Source organism: Rhinolophus ferrumequinum, chromosome 24, assembly GCF_004115265.2.
Source record: "Rhinolophus ferrumequinum isolate MPI-CBG mRhiFer1 chromosome 24, mRhiFer1_v1.p, whole genome shotgun sequence".
In the NCBI taxonomy this organism is placed as follows: Eukaryota; Metazoa; Chordata; class Mammalia; order Chiroptera; family Rhinolophidae; genus Rhinolophus; species Rhinolophus ferrumequinum.
The window spans coordinates 1,582,483-1,606,138 of NC_046307.1; the positions used below are offsets into that span (position 1 = coordinate 1,582,483).

The window sequence follows — 23,656 nt, forward strand, 5'->3', positions numbered from 1 at the left end:
CTGGTCTAAGAATTTAAACAACTTAAATACAAGGATTTTGATAACCTATCCTGCCTTCACTAAAACAAATACCACAGAATGCACCTTAAAAAACTTATTTTAAGCCAAAAAAAAACAACTTTTTTTTTTGCCAAACCTTTGAAAAGGCCTGTGGAAAATCTTGTTGACATGTCCTGAGGAAATGAACGTCTGAGCGCCCTGGCACCAGTGCCAGCAGCTCTGCCGTGAGCCCTCCCTTCCCCTCTTTGTCATGGTTTAAAATTAGAGCTCACAGGGCCTGGGAGCCACTATGGGGCACGGAGCTGCCTCCCCTCCCTGGAAATGCTGAGAATTGGGCTGGGCTGCACAAACTCCCAGAGTAGGAATTAAGGGCCACAATTAACCAGGTGACTTAATTTGGCCATCTTACCATCCCTTTTCAGGGCCGCAACTTTGCTGCAAAGTGACGTGGTCACTTCAGCTCCACCCCCACCTCATAGGTGTCTGTGAACAGCTGCACGACCTCAACTCATTCCTCCTGGGGTCACATTCTGGGCATCAGCTCCTGCCATCTCTTACCCCGTCTTCTTGTCCCAGGGCTGTGCTGGGAAATGCTCTGGACAAAGTCACACCATGAGGTTCCAGGGCCTCCAGCTGGCCACTGCTGGATATTCCAGGGCCAGCACGTGCAGGAGGGTCCCCAGGACAGATTGCTGTCCAAGCAAGAAACAGACCCGACTGCCTAATCACTGACTCTCAATGTGCTAAGAGCTTACAGAGACCCTGGAAGCAGAACAGAGACCCTGGAAACGGGCTCACACACAGTCTGACACTCCAGTGGGAGAATGCTCAGGACCACATGCTGTCCTCTGATAAAATAGACAGATCACTACTTTGCACATGGCAAGAGATGAATGGTGTCCCCAGAAAAAGACATGTCAAAGTCCTAACCCCCAAAATCTGTGAAGGTACCTTATTTGGGGGTAGGGCTTTCGCAGGTGCAATCAGGTTAAGATGAGGTCATTTAGGATGGGCCCCAGTGCAAGCACTGGCGTCCTTATAAGGGGAAGTCTAGACTGAGATAGACACGCAGAGACACAGGGAGAGAAGTCACATGATGACAGAGGCAGAGATTGGGGTCACACGGCCACAAGCCTAGGGACTCCTGGGGCCCCAGGAGCTGCAAGAGACAGAAAGCGCCCTCCTCTGGAGCCTCTGGAAGGAGCTCAGCCCTGCAACACCTTTAGTTCAGACTTCTGTGGGAGAATAAATTTCTGCTGTCTTCATCCACCCAATTTGTGGTACTTTATTACAGCAGCCATAGGAAACTAGCACAATGCCACTCACAAAATTCAAGCTCATTAAACACAGAATTATCATATGATCCATCAATTCCACTCCTGGGTGTGTACGCAAGAGAACTGAAACATGTCCACACGAGGACTTGTACCCCCACTAAAAAGAAAGGATAATGATGTGATGTGGGAGAAGTGTTAATTATCACTGCAATGGCAATCATATTACGATGTATGTGTCAAATTAACATGTTGTAGACCTTAAATTTACACGTTACATGTCAAACATATTTCAGCAACAAAAAACTTGTACATGACTGTTTACAGCAGCACTATTCATCATAGCCAAGAAAGGAGAAACAACCCAAACGTTCACCAACAGATGAATGAAAAAATAAATATCCACACGATGGAATATTATTCAGCCATAAAAAGAAATAAAGCACTGACACACGCTGCAATATGGATGAATCTTGAAAACCCAATGCTCCATGTAAGAAGCCAGACACACAGCCACATAGTCTGTGATTCCATTTATATGAAACATCCACAGAGACAGGAAATGGACTAGTGGTTGTCAAGGCCTGGGGTAGGGGAAATGAGAGCGACCGTGTCATGAGTGTGGGGTCTCCTTTTGAGGTGATGAAAATGTTTTGAAACTACTAAAGATAATGATGGCACAACATTGTGAATTGCCACTAAACTGTGTATTTTAAAATGGTTAATTTTATGTTATATGAATCTTATTTCAATAAAAAAAATTGAGCTGAGATGAATTAAAAACCTAAGTAAAAAATTTAAACAACGTTTAGAAGAAAACTGCGAATACTTTTATGCAAGGATTCCTTTTGTATTGAGATACTGACATATAACACTGTGTTAGTTTTAGGTATATGACATAATCATTCGATATAGGTGTATATTGCAAAATAATCATCATAGTAAGCTTAGTTAACATCCAGGATTCCTTAAACAAGACACAAAATAGCAGTCAAACTTCAAAAGAAAAAAACTGATTTGGCTACATTAAAATTCATAATGGCAGCCCAAGAAACACCACCAAAAACAAACCTTGGAAACGCTGCCCCAAGTGTGACTTGCAGGAATTCTAACACGTGCGCAACAAATACAGATACAAGGACATTGAAGGTGGCAAATGGTAGCAAAAAATTGCCAACAAACTCAATCTCCAGGGAGAAAATCAAATAAATCGCAGGACATGCCTATCGGGGGCAGGGCACAGTCACAGAATGAACAACGGCAGGCTGTCCCCCCTGACATGGGAAGACACTGGCATTAGGGTTCTCTAGAGAGACAGAAACAACAGGAGGCACGAATCTATGTGTCTATTCAGCAAAGTGGAGACTGAGGAGAGCCTATGTTCCAGTCCAAGTTCAAGGACAGAAGATGACTGATGACCCAGCTCCACAGCAAGGCAGCAGTTCCCTTTTCCCTTTTCCTCCACCTGTTGGACGAGGCCAGCCCACCCTGGGGAGGGCCATCTGCTTTACACAGCCCACCCATTCAATTTTAACTTCACCCAGAAACACTCACAGACATGCCCAGTTCATGCCGGACCAAACGTCTGGGATCCCATGGCCCAGTCAAGGTGACACATAAATCCGCCAACACCGGTACCCAGTGTGGAGATGCAAGTTGTAGGACACAGAGGGCACAATCTGATTTAGCTTGGAAAAGAGCAACACGAAACGGTGTGTGGACACAAAGGTATGAATACATGTACGTCTGTAGGTGCACAGATGGCAGGCTGTGTTGACCTTCAGGAGGGTAGGAAACACAGCCCTTTCACATCCCGTGTGCTTCTGTGCTGTTAAGTTGTACTCAACGAACACACATCCCACTTTCAGTTTAAAAATAACAAGATAAATCAATAAGACAAACAATAACAAGTGTTGGAGAGGTTGTGAAGAAAAAGGAATCCTCGTACACTGTTGGTGGGAATGCAGATTGGTGCAGCCGCTATGGGAGGCAGTGTGGAGGTTCCTTAAAAAATTAAGAATAGAATTACTATATGACCCAGCAATCCCTCTCCTGGGTATATACCCCCCAAAAAAATCTAAAAATATTTTTCCATAAAGATATATGTACTCCGATGTTCATTACAGCTTTATTTACGGTGGCCAAGACATGAAAACAACCAAAGCGTCCTTCAATAGATGACTAAATAAAGAAGATGTGGTATCTATACACAGTGGAATACTACCCTGCCATAAGAAAAGATGAAATACTGCCATTTGCGACAACATGGATGGATCTTGAGAGTATAATGCTAAGCGAAATAAGTCAGACAGAAAAAGTTGAGAACCATATGACTTCACTCATATATGTGGAATATAAAACTGAAAGCAACAAAGGAACAAGACAAAGAAAGAAACAAAAACTCATAGACACAGACAATAGTTTAGTGGTTACCAGAAGGTAAGGGGGGAGAGGGTGGTAGATGAGGGTAAAGGGGATCAAATATATGGTGATGGAAGGAGAACTGACTCTGTGATGAACACACGATGTGATATATATATTACAGAATTGTACACTTGAAACCTATGTAATTTTACTCACCAATGTCACCCCAATAACTTTAATTTAAAAAAATAACAAGATAAAATTTTAAAAGAGGAAAGCCAAGCTGATGAGCTTGACCTCAGCTTGAGACTCCACAAGGGAGATCTTCCAGGCAATGCAGCTCTGGGCAGAGGAAGCAGGCGCGACACGGACAGGGGGCCTGAACAGGTAAGTGCGCCTGAGGAACTCAACCAGGCAGGGGTGCGAGGAGGCCCAGAGCTGGGAGAAGACACAGAGGCACCCAAATTGGTATTTCGTGTCCCAACTCTGAGCAGTTGAAGACAATATCCAGGTCTGCTCACAAGGGCAAAGTCTGTAACAATATAGCAGCAGTCCCAGAGTGCACTGTGTGGGAGCAGGTTGGGGCCACAGGGAGGGCCATGGGGGGGGCACAGAGAGGGCTATGGGGGCCACGGGGAGGGCAATGAGGGGGTTACAGGGAGGCTTATGGGGGAGCCACAGGGAAGGCCATAGTGGGGGCCACAGAGAGGGTTATGAGGGTCTATGGGGAGGTTATGGGGGGCCACAGGGAGGGCTACGGGGGACACACCAGGAGGGCCATGGTGGGGACCATGATCCAGCCCATGGGGAGGCAGGCCCTGAGTCTCTTTCAAGAGACCCAGCAGTCTGGGCGCTTTCCAGTGATGCTAAGATGCCATTGGCCTCTCTCACTCTCATTCTCACAAGTGTGGCTTTGTCCCGCGCCTGCAGGACTCCAGAGCAGAGCACCAGCTGTCTTGTGTGAAGCTGGTGTCAGAGATCTGCACACTGTAACAAACAGCACTCTCCTCTCTACATTTTTGTTGTTGGAAGGTTTTGGAAAACACAGTTATGTTTTTCATTAAAAATATGTTACTTATATTAACATATACTGGGGTTATTACTATTTTAAATAAATTAATAAACATTAAAATTTTCCTCAGCTTTGATACTGCGCAGGAGCTAAGGTTCTCTGAGGTCCATGAAAATTTGTAAAAGTTGAAGTAATTGTTGAGGTCAAATACCTCCCAAGGAACCCCTGACTTGCACAGGAGGTAAATCTAAAGTATCAGCTCTAAACCAGAAAGAACAAAATAGTTTTGAGCAATGGACATCAAGACTTGTGGTTCATAAGCTAACGGCTGTTGGTGCAAGTGGTAGAAATACACTTGGAGTTGTGTACATGTTTGTGTATACACACATGCACGCATGCACACACACGTAGTCCAGCTAAATGAAAAAGATAAATAACAAAACTAAAAATCTAAATAATTCTTTTTATTAGAGACACATCTAAAACATAAGCATAAAAAAAGTTCAATGGAAAAGAACAGGAAAATACAGAAATGGCAAATATTAACCAAAAGAAAACCAATGCAGCTTTATTACCAGTAAACAAAATTGTCTTTATGGGAAAATAATAACTAAAGTTCAGAGGTAATTTGAAAAGTTTCAATTCACCAGGAGCCAAGAACAAAGCAACAGAATAACAGCTCATGTCTCTGACAAGAGTGTTAAAATTCATCAAAGACAAACTCCATTCACTTAGAGGTCACCTCTGAATAATTCAAGGGCCAAGAGAGAGAAAAATTGCAATGGAAATCTTAAAATACTTAGAACTAAAATGCAACAAAAACACGGCTTGTCCAACCCATGGGTTATGGCTGAGAAAGGAGCCATTTCAGCAGCTGAGAGAGGAAGAGAAGAAAGGCCAAAATTAAAAGCTCTCATCTGAGTTCAGAACTAGAAAAAAAAAACATCGAACCAACACAACAGACATATAAGGAATGAAAGAATAATAATCAGACAGAACTTAAGGAAAAGGAGAGTCAACAGACACCAGAGAAGATAAATAAAACCACTGTCACTTCCTTGACAAGCTGTTGTCGAGACCAACCAAGAGAAAAGGCCAGTGTAGCAAACGGTCCATACTGTTTGCAAACAGTCCATACTAAAACGAAAGGATGGCAGAATTGAGAATGCTGCACAGATTTAAAAGAGAAAAGGATTCAAACTACATTACAAAGCTATAGTCATCAAAACAGCATACAACTGGCATAAAAATAGACACATAGATCAATGGAACAGGATAGAGAGCCCAGAAATAAGCTCTCTCACTGGCAGTCAACGGGCCTATAACAAAGGAGGCAGGAATATACAAGGATGAAAGGACAGTCTCTTCAATAAATGGTGCTGGGAAAACTGCACAGATAGATATAAAAGAATGAAACTGGACCACCTTCTTATACTATATACAAAAACAAACTCAAAATGGATTAAGACTTAAATGTAAGACCCAAAACCATGTAACTCCTAGAAGAAAACAGGCTGTAAACTCTCTGACAGTGCTCTTAGTAATATTTTTTGGATATGTCTCCTTGGGTAAGGGAAACAAAAGAAAAAATAAACAAATGGGACTACATCAAACTAAAAAGTTTATACACAGCAAAGGAAACCTTCATCAACAAAATGAAAAGACAACCGACTGAATGGGAGAAGATATTCATAAATGATATATTTGATAAGGGGTTAATATCCAAAATATATAAAGGAGTCATACAACTCAACATTAAAAAAAACTGATTTAAAAATAGACAAAGGATCTGAAGATGTGCTTACTTTTTATTTTTTTCAATTACAGTTGATATACAATATTATATTAGTTTCAGGTATACAGCACAGTGGTTAGACATTTATATAACTTACAAAGTGATCTCCCTGGTAAGTCTAGTACCCACCTGACACCATACATAGTTATTACAATATTACTGACTATATTCTCCACGCCGTACTTTACATCCACACAGGTATTTTGTAACTACCAATTTGTACTTTTTAATCCCTTTACTTTTTCCACCCAGCCCCCCCAAACCCTCTTCCATCTGACCACCATCTGTTTGTTCTCTGTATCTATGAGTTTTTTCCCCCAAAGAGGACAATACAGATGCCCAACGGGTACCTAATCATCAGGGAAACGCAAATCAAAACTACAAGATAACACCTCACACCCATTAAAATGGTTATTACCAAAAAGACAAAAACCAGTGTTGGCGAGGGCATGGAGAAAAGGGAACCCTTGTGTACTGTTGGTGGGATTGCAGATTGGTGCAGCCACTACAGAAAACAGTAAGGAGGTTCTTAAAAAATTAAAAATAGAACTACTATGTGACTCAGCAATTCTATTTCCGGGTATTTTTCCAAAGGAAACAAAAACATTAATTTGAAAAGATATCTGCACCCCATGTTTACTGCAGCATTATTTACAATGGCCAAGATACGGAAACAAGCTAAGTGTCCATTGACTGATGAATGGATAAAGAAGATGTGCTATATATACACAATGGAATATTACTCAGCTATAAGAAAAGAATGAAGCTTTGCCATACATGTATGTGTATATGACAACATAGATGGACCGGGAAGCCACTATGCTAAGTGAAATAAGTTCGACAAAGACAAACACTGAACAGTATCACTTATGTGTAACAGGGGCAGGGGCAAGGGGGCATGGAGGAAAAGGGGAGATACTGGTTAAAGGGTACAAGAAGAAAAATATCTGAGGATACACTGTACAGCATGGTTTAAAAAATAAGATGTCCTTACCAAAAGCTGGTAAGGACAACACAAAAAAAGGAAATTACAGACCAATATCTCTGATGAATACAGATGCAAAAATCCTAAACAAAATTCTAGCAAATCTAATACAATAATGAATTAAAAAGATTATACATCACAATCAAGTGGGGTTCAAGCCAGGGGCACAAGGATGGTTCAACATACGCAAATCGATCAATGTGATACACCACATAAACAAAATAAAAGATAAAAATCATATGTTTAGATGCAGAAAAGGCATTTGACAAGATACAACATCCATTTAAGACTAAAACACTTAACAAAATGGGTATAGAAGGAAAATACCTTAACATAATAAAGGCCATATGACAAGCCCTCAGCTAATATCATAATCAACGGTGAAAAACTGAAGCCCTTCACTCTACGTTCAGGAACAAGACAGGGTTGTCCCCTACCATCTGCTTTTCAATATAGTATTGGAAGTGCTAGCCAGAACAATCAGACAAGAGAAATAAATAAAAGGCATCCAATTTGGGAACGAAGAAGTTAAATTGTAACTTTTTGCAGATGACACGATTCTCTATACAGAAAACCCTTAAGACTCCACCAAAAAGCTATTAGGAACAATAAACAAATACAGTAAATTTACCAGATACAAGATCAATGTACAAAAATCCATAGATTTCCTATATACTAACAATGAAATTTCAGAAAAAGAAATGAAAACAATTTCTTTTGCAATTGCAACAAAAAGAATCAAATACCTAGGAATAAACTTAACAAAGGATGTGAAGGACCTATATGCTGAAAACTGTAAGACATTTTTAAAAGAAATTGAAGAAGACACAAAGAAATGGAAAGACATTCTGTGCTCATGGATTGGAAGAATCAACACAGGTAATTTAAAATGGCCATATTACCCAAAGCAATATACAGATTTAATGCAATCCCTTTCAAAATCTCAATGGCATTTTTCAAAGACATAGAAGAAAAAAATCATCAGATTTGTATGGAATCACAAAAGACCCCAAATAGACAAAGCCATCTTAAGAAAAAAGAACATGGCTGGAAGTATCACACTCTCTGACTTCAGTTTGTACAGAGCAACAATACTCAAAACAGCATGGTATTGGCAGAAAAACAGACACACAGACCAATGGAATAGAATTGAAAATCCAGAAATGAACCCATATATACGTGGGCAGATAATTTTCGACACAGGAGCCAAAAACATACAATGGAGAAAAGAACGCCTCTTCAATAAATGGTGCTGGGAAAAGGAAAGCCACGTGCAAAAGAATGACACTAGACTGCTGTCTGTCACCATGTACCAAAATTAACTCAAAATAGATCAAAGACCTAAACATAAGATCTGAAACAATAAACTCATAAGACACAGACAATGGTTTAGTGGTTACCAGAGGGTGAAGGGGCGGGGTTGGGAAAAGAGGGTAAGAGGGGTCAAATATATGATGATAGAAGGAGAACTGACTCTGAGTGGTGAGCACACAATGTGATACACAGATGATGTATTATAGAAATGCACAATGGAAACCTATGTAATTTTACTAACCATTGTCACCCAATAAATTTAATTTAAAAAAAGAGAATCCAACCAAGATGCCATCCTTTCCATGAAGTTTATCCTTCTCAGGAGTAGGTGCCATGGAGAAAAAGCCCTAGGGAGTGGTGGTTGTTGATAGCTTGGCCAACAAAGGAACGCTCATGGTCCCACAAGTTAAGAAAGTTTATTGTGTGAGAGAGGAAGTCTGTCAGGCTGAGCAAAGATGGCTACAGCCCAGACTGTGCGTCTAAAGGAGACCTGCAGCCCCAAGGGAGGGGGTGAGGAACGTTATATAGGGGCAGTGCTGACAGGGTGGCACTGTTTGAACAGAAAATGCTGACTGCCTGTAGGCCAGTAGCTGTTTTGTGGCGTTTTCTGTTATCGCAAGTTTGGCTCTGTCTGTAGGTACAGGCCAACAGACATTTTGTTGTTTTCTTGCCAACGTGGCTCTGTCTATAAGTCAAGGTCTCTGTGTCCTAACATTCAGAGACCTAAGAGTCATGCTGGTAATACAATTTTAACGAGGAAGATTGCCAAAGGTCTCACTTGAAAGGAAGTGAGGAGGCTATCCATGCAATTATCTGGGATAGAGTGTTAACCCCAAGTGCAAAGACCCTGGGGTGAAAGCCACTGTTCTTAGAACAGTAAGGAGGCCAGTGTGACTGCAGTCAGGGAGAAAGAGTAAGAGCAGAATGGACGTGGGGCGGGGGAGAGTCACACAGAGTGAAGGCCTGTCAACCATGGAGAAAAAAAAGAGGACGTTTGCCAAAACTCATTGGGTTGTAAATTTTAAATGGATCCAGTGTACTGTATATCAACTATACCTCAATATAGATTATTTTTAATAGTATATTATGAACAATGTTATTATAACAAATTTTAAAAACTTAGATGATATGGACAAATGATTGGAAAACACATCATCATTTCAATTCATACCCCAAAGAAATCAATAAATTTCAACCATTCATGATTTTTAAAACAGACTTAGCAAAGTAGGATTTCCAGTTATGGGAACTTCCTCAACCTGAAAAAGGATATCTACAAAAAAATAAATAAATAATAATCTCAGCTCGGCCCGGTGGCTCAGGTGGTTGGAGCGCCGTTCTCCTAACGCTGCGGTCGCCGGTTCGATTCCCACATGGGCCAGTGAGTTGCGTCCTCTACAGCTAAGACTGTGAACAATAGCGTTCCCTGGAGCTGGGCTGTTGTGAGCTGCCGTGAGCTGCCATGGGTTGCCGTGGGCTTCTGTGGGCTACCATGTGCTGCCATGAGCGGCCGGTGGCCAGCGTGAGCAGCCGGCAGCCGGCAAGAACTGCCATGAGCTGCCAACCGACGACTGGCGACTGACTGCCTCAGCCGGGAGAGCGCAAGGCTCATAATACCAGCATGGGCCAGGTTGCTGTGTCCTACACAACTAGACTGAGAAACAACGGCTTGAAACGGAGTCGGGGTTGGGGGGAGGCAGAAGGGGAAAAAAAATCTCAGCAACTGCCAGAGTTGGTGATGAAACGACCGCAGCGTCTGTGTCAAGATCAAAAACAGGGTGAGGCAGCACATCCCTGTTTAGCTCTATCAGCCACAGGAAGGCATGGCAGAAGCTAGAGGTGTGGACTTCAAGAAAGAAACAAAACTGTCATTCACCTCAGACTGTATGGTTGTCTACAGTAAAAGCCCCAAACCACCTACAGAAAAGAATCATTTACAATTTTGCAAACCAAAATTTAGATAAATACAAGTTCATAAGGATACCATTGCAATAGTATCAAAATTATTTCTAAGAACACATGGATAAATTTAACAAATGATATCTAAGAACTTTAGAAAAAGTATACAACTGTTGTGAAAGACATTAAAATGGGATTAATGAATGGAGGCATACACGAAGTTCATGGATTTGAAAATTCGATGACACTAAGATGGCAGTTCTCACAACTTGACCTGCAGATTCAACCCAGTGCTGGTCCAAATGCTATTGCATGTGCATGCATGTGCGTGTGAGCAGACTGTACACATGAATGAGCCGAGTGCCAAGAATAATTAAGATGCTGTCTCAAGGTCTTGACTTGCTATAGGGCCATACTAGTTCCTGAGATAGTCCTCAAGATGCAGTGATTAAGGCAGTGTGGGATCAGCCCAGGGATGGACAGCAGGATGCAGAGTCCAGAAACAGACCCGCATGGGGGGAGGAAAGGGGGTGGGGCAAGTCAGATATGGGGGGTCCTCTCTTTCTGTGCCCAGGGGCTCTGTGGGCAAAGACCTCCACCCCAGGCCTCACTACCAGTAGCTCGGTAGGAGCCCCGAGAACAGGAACATGCACCGTGAGTCTTGGGGCCCCACCCGACTGTCACTGCACAGAACGGATCAGTTCTCTGCACACCACTCCACAGGTCTAAGGCAGTTCCCATCAGAGCCCAGAAGCAGAGCTCAGCATATCCATAAACGAGCCAAAGCCGACTGAAGCCTGATGCCAAAGGCCCTGCAGACCTGCACGTGTGCAGCAGCTCCCTGTGACCAGGTGCAGCCGGTGCTGGCCACTGCCCGCCTGGACCCTGCGTCCTGCTGCACACCCTGTCTGTCCACCCCTGTGCTGGTGCCACGCCGCCTCGATCACTTGCGGCAGCGGCCTGCACAGACCCTTTCCAGATGCTGCCGTGACCCTTAGCATGCTGACTTCAACTACACACTCCCCTCCCCACACCCACCTCCGCTGGCAATGCATTCCGTCACAGAATTCAGTGCTGGCATCTGACTCTGCTCTGCCCCCACTGTCGCCATGGATGGCCTGAGAGCTGAGTTTCTGTCCCTCACTCTCAGCCACTGGACAGACAGAGCCTAGCTGGGATATAAGATAGGCAGCTTCTGCAGCCACTTCTTCCTCAATTGTTTGTACCCGTCACTACATTTTATAAATCTACAGGCGTGGACCTGACTTGTGCTCCATCTCACCTTCTCCCTTATTTCTTCTCTCGTTTGAAGTTCCTCTCTAGGGATTGTCCACTGCCCCATCTTACTCTTTAGCAGTTGACCATAAAGTAAGTTTCTGGAAAATGAATCTTAATTTTCCTGAATTATATTTGAAATGAACAGATATGTGCCTTCGGAGAAAAGTCTAAGCTAAAAACTTAGTTCATTGTCTTCTCCACTATGTACTGGAAAACGGTGCTTACAATTATGTTTTACCAATCATATATTTTTCCTGAATCTACACTCTGATCTCTTGGACATTTCAGACACACGGTCCTCCCGGTTGCCATTTCCAGTGTTTCATGCGATAACATCCACTCTTGCATTGAAGTGATGTATTTGAACATAAATTTTTATTGACTGGGAAAGCCTCTTAACTTCAAATAGTCCCATTAATACAAAATAAAGTAGTGCCAAATTAATCAGTTCTGCAGTTCTATCAATAAAGTTTATCTAAAATAAACAGTATGCATGCTGAGAACTTCTAATCCATGTCAACTCCATTCACTGCCAGATTTCTAGCATCCAGACTGAGGCCTACAACATTCATGTCCTCAATTCAAATGCCAAAAGGAAAACAGATTTACAGAGAATTTGTCAGTGTAGGTAGAAGAATTCATAATCTTTTGCACAGTAAACTAGCATACTCTCAAGAAAAGAAAGGAAGTGTCAACTAAAGGTCACCGTGGCCAATTCAACGCCAACAGGAACAAGAGTCCCCGGCTTGGGGTATGGTGGGGGAGGAGAAACTTTATTCAGTGCAAACAGCTCAGATGTGGAACAGTTCATGACACAGCATGGCTGTGGAGTAGCAAGCCTCTGAGCCTAGCAAGGCAGCCCCCGTGTTGCAGCTCTGGGGCTGGGAAACAGTCTTCCATGAAAACTGAAACTTCACTCCACTGAGACAGAGAGTGACTTATACAGACAAGAGTGCCTCCCCTGTCTCCTGATTGGTTAATTTCTATGCAAATAAGGATTCCAAATCCCCAGTCTGATTGGTCCAAACAGCACCATCCTGACTGATCATAATGGAGCCACTGATTGGTCATTGAAAATGTAAATGAGGATATAGCTGCACAGCTCCAATTGGACAGGGAAAGTCTCAGTCCTATTGGTCAAATTTCATTTTTTTAAGGGTTGACTCAAGCCACAGGAGCACAGTGCAGGAGGCTTGGCAGCCCAGTCTGTGGCTTTTCCCTGAAATGCAGTGTCCATGAGGGACCATTGTAAACAATGGCTGCTAGACTGTTTATGAATTTGAGCCCAAACAACCATAAAGAATCCTTTTTGGCAGATACATTCTTCTCGGTGTCATCAGAAAGAAAAGAAGAGAAAAACACAGCAAGCCTTCTTGTACGCACAGACAAGTTCATTCAAAAATTTATATGGAAAGATGTGGGCCCTGGAATAGCTAAACACTCTTGAAGAAAGTGGAAGAATCTCCCTACCCGACATTAAGGCTACTCTATACCTACAGAAATCAAGACAGCGTGGTATCCAGAGGACACACACACACAGAATGATGAACAGAAGAAAACAGAGAACCCATAAACAGACCCACACAGATATGCACAACTGATCTTTGACAGACGTGCAAGAGCAACTTGGTGGAGGAAGAAGCCTTTTCAACAACTGGATGTCCACAGGGGAAAAACCTCGACCTAAACCTCACACCTTATGCGAAAATTAACTTAAATCATGGACTTAAAAATACAACATAAATATAACACTTTTAGGAAAAAGTAGAAAATCTTCAGAATCTAGGACCAGGCAGAGTGCTTGGACTTGACACCGAAAGCATTATCCATGAAAGGAAACACTGATAATGTAGGCCTCGTCAAAATGTTTCACTTTTGGTCTGCAAAAGCCCTGATGGCAAGCATCACAAGACAAACAATAGATTGGGAGAAAATATTCCCAAACCTCATTGGAGCCTCATTACTTGCAGATGCTGTATTCTTTAATTCACCCAGCACAGTAGTCCTCCCTCATCTGAGGTTTTGTTTTCTGTGGTTTCAGGCATCCACTTCCAGTGGTTTATCCTCTATGATTTATAGGCACTCAATTTGTTGAATGAATAGATGAGGGACAGTAGGGAGGGAGAGAGGGAGAGAGGGAAGGAGAGAAGAAGGGTGCGAGTGAGGGAGGGAGAAAGGGAGGGAACAAACAGTAGACCAGAACTCAGAAATCGTGAGTTTTCATCAACAGGATCCCTGCTATCTTTATTCTCCCAAACTTCTCATTTTGACAGATCTCTGACATAAAATAAAATTTATTCAGAAATAATTTATTTCTTTCCAAAAACCCTAATGTGACCAAACGGAATCAACTTCATTTGAAAAGAAACTGAAGATACACACTTAGGTAGGTCAGGTGCCCAGACCACAGAGGTGGGCGGGGGGGGGGGGGAAACAGGGGGTTATCCCAGGGCCAATCCCCCACACCCTCCCTCATGTACAGCCAGACATCCACCCAAGATGTCCAAAATTTAGACACCATATTTCTACATGGAAATTAGAAAGACTGACAGCACCAAGTGCTGGCAAGGTGTGCTGTTGGCAGGAGTATCACTGCAGGAGGATGAAGGCAGGTCCTCACACACAGCTTTCTTGTACCTGTGGTTGCAGGTCCACCGCTGGGCGTTGACCTGCATTCGACGAAAGCCTGTGTCCACAAAGGTCTCTTTCCAGTGTGGAAATAAATGGAGACCATGGACAGAACGGCTACTTACTCAGAGCTCACTGCAGGAATGGAGTTGGCCACCGTCACTCATGAGAAGAGATCCTCACAAGCCCGGTGGAGACAGGGAAGGCTCCAGGTGTGCCCTGACGGGCTGTGGCCCCAGGAGCTGGCGGCTGACTGGAAGCGTGCGTCCTGGATTGTCTGTCACAAGAGGCAGCAGCCTGATATCCCGCAAGGGTGATTCATGGCAGCCGATTTCCCAGGTGGGCTGCTGGGGACGGTGGGCTGGTTTCCTAGGCAGGTGGCTGCAGATTGTGGGGCAGAGTTCTATTTTTATAGGCAGTCTGGCCACGGTTCATTGGTATGCTGAGAGCTGGTTTCCTCTGAACAGCCCAAACTGCAAACATCGCAGGGGCCCCTCGATAGAAGCAGCTGTGGTCCACCCATCCAACAGCACTAGTTGGCAATAAAGGACCACAGTGGGGACACACAGCACCAGGGAATCTCAAAACCATGCTGAGAGGGTGGCCTGAGCGAGGGTGCAGCCCCGGGACTGCACCCACACGAAACTTCCTAATGGGCAGCGTATCTGTGGTAGTTGGGGCACAGCGACACACTGGGAAGGAGTAGGAGAGAGATGTCACAGCCAGAGACAGAATGTTCCAGACCTTCCTGCGGTCTGAGATGCTCGGTTGTATGCATCTCTCAGAGTCCGTCAAGCAGGATTTGTGCATCTCACTGAATGGAACTTTTACCTCCAAGAGGAAAAAAGAACCGTAAGTGATGTTGACAAAGGTGTTAGTGTGAGGGGCTGATGTCTGCACTTGCTTGGTTGGAAACGCATCGAAAAATAGGAAGGGCCAAGGCAGGACTCGATGGGGGGAACTGACACCCGAAGGAGCCTAGTCTGCAGCAGCTCATCAAGAATCGGGCATGTCCATTGGGTGTTTACTATGAAACTCTCACTTTGTGTGTTAGATGTTTTCAAAATAAAATGGTGGAGAAAGCAGGTCTAAACAAGCATCACAGAAAGGGGCTCCCCCAGCAGGGCATGAGACTCCGGGTTCTGGTGCCCACCGGCTGCCTCCCCTCAGCTCTGGGGACCGGCCTCTTAAAATGGGGTCTCCATCCAACTCAGTCTCAGCCTTCCCACTCCATAATTTTTCTCAAAGCTATTTATAAACGCTCCTTGCACCAGTGAAAAGAACACAATTGGTCATGTGCCACCCACTAGGGTGCCAGCATCCCGCCCATGCCTTCAGCTGACCAAGTCACCTAAAATGTGAGTCAAGAGGAAATCATCTCACAAGATCTATCTGGAAGACTTATAGCATGCATTATTTACCTAAAAAGAAAAGAACAAAGGAAACCCACCTAATATCCATCAGTAGCCTAGCTGAGCAAACAGAGCGATATCACTGCACGTCACCAAAAACATTCATGGTGACGACAGAGGGAAAAGCATTCATGCTATGCGGGAAAAGAACACAGAACACGAAACCGTAAACTATTATGTATGGTATGATCTCAGCCACACAGAGAAACAATGCACAGACAAGCCTGAAAGAAAATGGGACAAACTGTGTGTTTTAAATGAGCATTTCTGGAAAGTCAACAGCTGAGGACGCAGAAGTCCTGGAGGAGAGGGGTTCCCACGAAGGCCAGGCAGCGGGAGGGCCCCCAGACCCCCGCCTACCTCCCCTTCGCCCTCCTCCCACACCCATCCTCCTGTTGATCTCAAAATATTTGGCTTTGTTGCTCATCTGTTTTGGGTTTCACTTCTTATTTTTCTTCTTTTTACTTTCTTTGAGTCTATTCTATTATTTTGTTAACTCCTTAAGTTGGAGGCATAGCTGATTTTCAGTCTTTTTTAAAATGACTAAAGCTATAGTTAACCCCTAATAAATTTACATCCACAACCAAATTTTGTTGTATTTTAACTGTTATTACATTTCTAAGTAGCTTATAATTTGTTACAGTTTTTATCTTTGACCCATGAGGTATTTAGAAGCAAGTGTAATAAGGATTTTTAGTTAGCTTTTTGATATTGTAGTCAACAATAGAATTGTGGTCAAAGGATATGGTCTTTATGAAACCAACTCTTTGAAATGTATGAAAACCTTCTGTAGGGCCAAGAACAAGGTTAATTCTTATATTCCATGTGTTTTTGATAAGAATGTGTATTCTCTAATCACTGAGTGCAACAGTTGATGCTTTAGATCAAGCATGTCCATCTGTTATTATGTTATCTTTACTGACTTTTGGTGACTTGATTTGCCAATTAATGGTGAGACAGAATCTGTGGGTTTTTTCCTCTAACACCAAATATGTGGTGTCTTTTCCAACATCAACTAACTCCCCTATTCTGACAACTCACCCGACAGGGCAGCCTGGTCTGCAAGGCGGGCCTCCAGGCTGCGGTCACACAGCTGCAGAGGGAACTGGAGTCCTGAGCTGGCTCAGCATCTCTGTAAAGACCAGCCCCGGGGGCGGCAGCTGCCCCGTCGCATGTGCTCCTGAACGGTGATGCAGTTTCCCCTTAGCATCTCACCTCTACGTCACCCAATTGTCAGGAAAAGAAAACATGCAAAGAAGGTGCCAGAGGCAGAGCTGGGACAGGTGGCTGTTCTGGTCTTGGCCGGGGTGGGACGGCCACCACGCCATCAGCACAGGGGCTCTTGAGTCCTTAATTTCTATGTTGTGAGGACCATGTCGTTCCTGTGCAGAAGCTGACCTGCCTTAATTCTGTCCACCTCAGGAGATGTGCGTCAGGATAGTACACACCTGCCTGACCATCTGCTCTCGATATTGGGGGGCAGCACTGCCTTGTGGGGTCTGCACCCCCATCTCTCTCACCTTCAATGCCCCACTGCGTCTCTGGGCCCCCTCCCCCTCGGGCGCCCCCATCTCCTCCTGGGGCAACTCCAAGCTGCATTTGGCTACAGGTTCTTGCTGGGGTCCTGCCGCCCTGCCTGGCACCAGGATGTGGCCTTCCGGTGTAGCCCTCCTCCCGGGGTGGGCCTGGCTGCCTCCTTGCGCTGGGCTGCGGACCACAGCTCAGAGCCCCCAGAGTCCTGGTGCTCCCTCACTATCCCAGATTCTTACCTTCTTGTCAGCCCAGGAAACCCAGGAATTCTAAAATATGTTACCCGGTGTGCTCAGCTGTTCAAGGGAGAGGTTCTCAATGTATCTAGTCTGTCCAAAACCAAGTCCCAGAGCCTTCCAACCAAAATGAAACCAGAATTCCACATGGGCCACTTGTGGGTCAACCTTTAATAGCCGCTCTGGGGCATCGGTGGGTCACCGATAAACACAACGTTCACAGTGCAGTGGGAGAAAGGACATCAATGGTTTAAAGGGGGAAGCAAGTGGTACCCTTGCCACATCAGAAAGCCGCAACAGTAAACCAGGCGGGAGCTCCTCCCTGCACACGGCCCACTGAGCTCACACGGGGTCGCTGAGGAGGGGCTGCCCAGGCCACATGGAGCTGATACTATGGAGCTGTGGCTCCTGCCGTGACAAGGTGCCAGGCCTTCCACGCCCCGGGCAGAGTACACTTCGGAGAACCTTTTGTGGGGCTGGTGGGCAGGGCACACACCTCTAGCACGGACGCCAGCACTGCACATGACTCCTGCCCTAAGACAGGTCCCAAACCCACACGGAAGCTAATTCCCAGAGCCACCTGTCTCATGCCATCTGCAGAGGCTGCACTGCCTCCATCCCATGCCCGCCCTGAGCAGGCTGAGCAGTGCGGGCAGCAGGGAAGGCCCAGGAGTGTGGCTCCTTACTCTGTCCTCGGCTGAAGGACAAACGACCTCCAGGTCAACATGGTTTGGAACCTCGTCCCGGTCTGCTGGAAGCTGGGACTCCACGCAGCAAGGGTGGACGCAGGGCTTGCTCCTGCTACATCCAGCACAGAGCCACCAGGAGAGGCCGGTGTCTGCACGAAGCATGATGGGCTGCAAGGCCTGGCACCGCAGCCTGCCTGGCTGCCTGCAGCCCCAGGAGCCCATGTACACTCAGGGACTGTCTAACGGTACATGTCCCCCGGGGCCACTCTGGGAAGTTCGAGACAGCCTGCATGTGTGGGAGTATAGGGACATCTGAGCTACTTGGTTGTGGGCCACCAGTCCGGCACAGACACAGTCAGGGCCACCCGGCCACTCCCAGCGGTTCTGATATGGAGAGGGCCCTTAATTTTCTCTGACTGCAGCAGGGCCAGCCCCACGTCCCCCTGGCCGGCCCTGTACTTGCCGGCAGCCTGTCCAGACTCTGTGAGCACCGTAGTACCGGGGGCAATGCCACCCACAGGGAGGGGGCCCAAGAGCTGTACAGGGAAGAGGCGTTTACGGATGACGCCCATGTGGTGGGTACGGGCCGTCAGCTCCTGGCCGATGTAGCAGCCCTTGGTGAAGCTGACGCCATTCATGAAGGCCAGGTTGGACTCCAGGGGCAGGGCCACTCCTGGGGGCAGGTCATGGACTCCCTCGGGAACGCCTGTCGGGTGAGAGGGGAGAAACTCACTGAGGGCTGAGGTGTCCTCCAGAGCCAGGGCTCAGCCAAGGAGGACAGGGGTGCACCCCATCCTCTGCCCCCTCCTCTGGCCCCCTGGTGAGCAACTGTCTGGCCCTCAATCCCACCAGCTGGAGGAGATGACCCCCTGCCTGACCTGGAGCCCTGCTCTCTTCACTGGCTCCCTCCAGTGCCTTCCCAGGGTTTGGCCCTACATTCCCACCCCTCCCACCCCATCTCTGCCCTCCCCACTGGTCCCGCCTGGCACCCATACCTTGCCGGTACCGGTGCCGGTGATAATCCTGGAGATCCCCAAGCCGGCCCCCAGGTACCAGGGCGGGGCCCTCATCCTGAGCGAGGAGCCGCCAGCCCATGCAGGCAGTGCGGGGGTCTGGGGTGAGGATGGCAGCACTCTCCTGCCCCGGGAGCAGTGCAGCTCTACCTGCCTCTTCTGGGGAGGGGGGCAGCAGGGCCCAAACGCACAGCTCAGGGCACCGCTCCACTGTGACCTTCCGCCGGATCTTGTGCAGCACCAGGTGCTTCTGTAGCGCGCCCAGCACCGAGCTGTCACACTCCAGGAGGAAGGCAGGCGCCTGGTCGGGGCGCTCGGGGACCCTGCAGGGAGAGGCAGTGGGTGCGGGGAGGGTGGGGGAAGGCACTGCAGAACCAGTGTGTGGAGCGGGGCACGCCCCCCATCTTCCGCTACCCCTGTGCAGTGCACACAGGAAACTCCATGGCTCTGGCAAGACCCTGCTCCACCCGGGCTGCCGGCACACACACATGCCAGGGGCTGGCAGGTGGGGAGCAGGCCCAAGGACCACCGTGGTGTCTGCCGCTCAAGGTGAGGCGGAAAGGTGCTGACGCCCACTGTGCCTCCTCCAACATGGAAGCCAGGGAGAAGCCAGGGTCCTACGGTGGGGTGGGGCGCATGTGGATTTCAGAAGGGGCACTCTAGAGCTGAGTGGACCGCAGCAGTGGCCAGAGGGAGGGGCCCTGAGGCCACACCTACCACATCCCCTCCCACATCCCCTAGGTGAGCTGGAGAACCATCCTAAGCCACATCTCGGGCCAGCAGACCACATCCACTCAAATGATCTTTGGATTCTCATGTGCTGACCAGATGGACAGCGGGGCTTCTTCAGACAGGCAAGCACAGAGAGCCTGGAGCAGTGTTAGACATGGGTGGGTGGTGGGGGCGCCTAGGTCCAATACCCAGATGAGGACACCCAACAATAAGAAAACAACCAACCTGATTAAAAACTGGGCCGAAGACCTTAACAGACACCTCCCCAAAGATGTACACAGATGGCAAATGAGAACCTGCAAAGATGCTCCACATCATGCGTCCTCAGGGAAATGCAAAGTAAAATAACGAACTACCACTACACCCCTAGTAGAATGGCCCACAGGCGAACACCGACAACACCAAATATGGATGCGGACGCAGGGCAGCAGGAGCTTTCATCCATTGATGGCGGGAACGCAAAATGGTGCAGCCCCTTTAGAAGACAGTTTGGTGGTTTCTTATAAAACTAAACATACTCTCACCATAGGATCTAGCAGTTGCGCTGCTTGGTATTTACCCAAAGGAACTGAAAACTTATGTCCACACAAAAACCTGTACACGGATATTTACAGCAGCTTTATTCCTAATTGCCAAAACTTGGGGGCCCCGAAGATGTCTTTCAGCAGGTGGATGGAAAAACAAACTGCCGCATCCATTCAGTGGAGTATTACTCAGCACTACAAAGAAACCCGCTATCAAGCCAGGAAAAGACATGGAGGAACCTTAAATGTGTATTACTGAGTGAAAGGTGCCAAACGGAGGAGGCCATCAAACAATACAGTGATTGTTTTCAATAAAAAAAAATTTATTACAGTAAAAGACACAGTGCCATTAATCCCCCTCAAAAACTCCCCCTCGGTGGCCATGTGGCTCAGTTGGTTAGAACACGGGTTCTTAACAACAGGGTTGCCAGTTCGATTCCCACATGGGCCAGTGAGCTGCGCCCTCCACTACTAGACTGAAGACAGCGAGCTGCCGCTGACCTGCCAGAAGGGCAGCTGGATGGCTCAGTTGGCTAGAGCATGAGCTTGGAACAACAAGGTTGCTGGTTCAATTCCTGCATGGGATGGTGGGCTGCGCCCCCTGCAACTAAGATTGAAAACAGCGACTGGACTTGGAGCTGAGCTGCACCCTCCACAACTAGATTAAAGGACAACGACTTGGAGCTGACGGGCCCTGGAAAAATACACTGTTCCCCAATATTCCCCAATAACTATTTTTTAAAAATTAAAAAAAAAAAATACTCCCCCTTGCTTCAAACACTCTTATCCCATCTTTCTTGCCACTTTCTGAAGCAGTTCTGGAAGTCCTCTTTCATGAGTGTCTTTAGTTGCGCTATCATGGCTGCCTCAATGTCCTGAGTCATTTTGACTTTGGGGAAGAGACAGAAGTCACATGGTGCCAGATCCGGTGAATAAGGTGGATGAAGACACACTGTAATGTTTTTACTTGACAAAAATTGCCATACCAGAAGCGATGTGTGCCACAGAGCATTGTCATGATGGAGGATGATTTACGGCACACTTTAAAACACACCTTCTCGCAACCATAGCTCACACCCGACTGCCTACGCTCAACAAGTTGAAACTTGTCACACCCTGTTACTAAGGTTCGAAGTGCTGCTTTCCGTATTGAAGATCCCTGCCTTTCACTGGATAGCACTCGAGAGCAGCATTCACCGTAGTTTTTTATCACAATGGAAAGGCTCCATGTCACACATCACTTCAGGTATGGCAATTTGTGTCAAATAAAAACATTTAGGACGCTGCAGACGCGAGACCCGGAGCACCTCCGAGGCAGTGGACAGTAGCTCTTCAAGTCTGCAATTAAAAATGGCCTCCAATAAAACTACATTGCAAAAGATGGGAAAGAAACAGAATGGGAAAAGTAAAAAAGTTGAAGAGGCAGAGCCTGAAGAATTTGTGGTGGAAAAAGTACTGGACCGACGTGTGGTGAATGGGAAGGTGGAGTAGTTCCTGAAGTGGAAGGGATTCACAGATCCTGATAATACTTGGGAACCTGAAGAAAATTTAGATTGTCCAGAGTTAATTGAAGCATTTCTTAATTCTCAAAAAGCTGGTAAAGAAAAAGATGGTACAAAAATAAAGTCTTTATCTGACAGTGAGTCTGAAGACAGCAAATCAAAGAAGAAAAGAGATGCTGCTGATAACCAAGAGGCTTTGCCAGAGGTCTTGATCCTAAACGAATAATTGGTGCCACAGATAGCAGTGGAGAATTAATGTTTCTCATGAAATGGAAGGATTCAGATGAGGCAGAGTTGATGCTGGCAAAAGAGGCAAATATGAAGTGTCCTCAAATTGTAATTGCTTTTTATGAAGAGAGACTAACTTGGCATTCTTGTCCAGAAGACGAAGCCCAATAATTATTTGCATTGCTTTTTATATATATTTATATAGATATATAAAATCTCAGTCTTGGTTTTTTTGATTTATTAGAGTGAAGAAATAACATTCTAATGAAAATCAAGTTTGATATGTTTGTTTTGAAGTAGTATTGGGGGACTCGTTGGGGGGGTCGTTTTGCATCTATAGCACTGGTTACTTTGAACAGAAGCTTTCTGTAGTTGCTTCGTTTATCAGAAAAGAACATATGATGCCATGGTATATTTTTTCCTCTGCGTTAAATAACAGCTTTTCTAAATGTTGGGGGAAATCTCCACTGTCATTACTCAGTCAGAATTTGTGTTTAACTCATACATGCCTAAGGATCATTCTGGGGTTTTTTGTTTATTTAGGGGGTTGGGGATGTGTATACATAGAATGGTTTTCTTTCTTTTTTAACATTTACTACAAAAAAGCATTCACGACCATGGATGAGCCCATGTTTCTGGGACGCCATCAGTTTTACAGCAACCTTAGAAACACTTCAAGTGAAATTGAAAGTTTCCCTGAAGCTTAACCTTGAAATTACATAGATAATTTGTAACTAATTGGGCAATTCAAATGAATGTAAGCAGTTAAAATGAGATGATTTAAAAGAAGCCATATCAGACTTCATATCTATAGTCATATAAACGCAAGTTTATTTGCAAAATCCCTTAAAGGAAAATTTTATCACTACCAACAACCATCCATCCAATGAGAAAACTAGGCAAATCCTGGTGTGTTTTAATTAGGCGAGCAAGATTTCCTCCTTACAAGAAGTTGAAATCCTTTTGCTGTATGACTAAGTGTCAGTATTCATGGAATGTGTAAGTGTAAGACTTCGTTCATGGAACGAAGGTTAGAGACTTGGCAGTTTAGGACCTGCTGGAATAAATGGGTGAACAAATTTTTATGACCCAAGCTCTTTTTGACCTGCATGTTTTTTCTTAATCCCAGCTCATTCCTTACTTGTAGGCTTAATCTAAGTATTTGGATTACTGGTGCAGCAGAAGCCAGGAAAAACAATAACTGTAGTAATCAGAATGGTATTCAGCTGTATATTGTTTAC

At 45.6% G+C, this 23,656-nt stretch overlaps 1 protein-coding gene and 1 pseudogene across 2 annotated transcripts in view; one reads left to right on the top strand and one right to left on the bottom strand.

Moving 5' to 3' along the window:
- The window catches only part of IBA57 (iron-sulfur cluster assembly factor IBA57), a 40,894-nt gene that overhangs the window by 11,591 nt on the left and 5,647 nt on the right, over positions 1 to 23,656 (bottom strand). For both annotated transcript variants that reach the window (XM_033095804.1, XM_033095803.1), the window contains exons 2-3: positions 19,412 to 19,752; positions 14,675 to 19,122 (exon numbers count right to left, since the gene is read on the bottom strand). In XM_033095804.1, the coding sequence (XP_032951695.1) occupies positions 18,734 to 19,122; positions 19,412 to 19,752 (730 nt within the window). In that variant the 3' untranslated portion in view covers positions 14,675 to 18,733. The remainder of the gene's footprint in view (positions 1 to 14,674; positions 19,123 to 19,411; positions 19,753 to 23,656) is intronic.
- Positions 21,868 to 22,977, top strand: LOC117016505 (chromobox protein homolog 3-like; annotated as a pseudogene).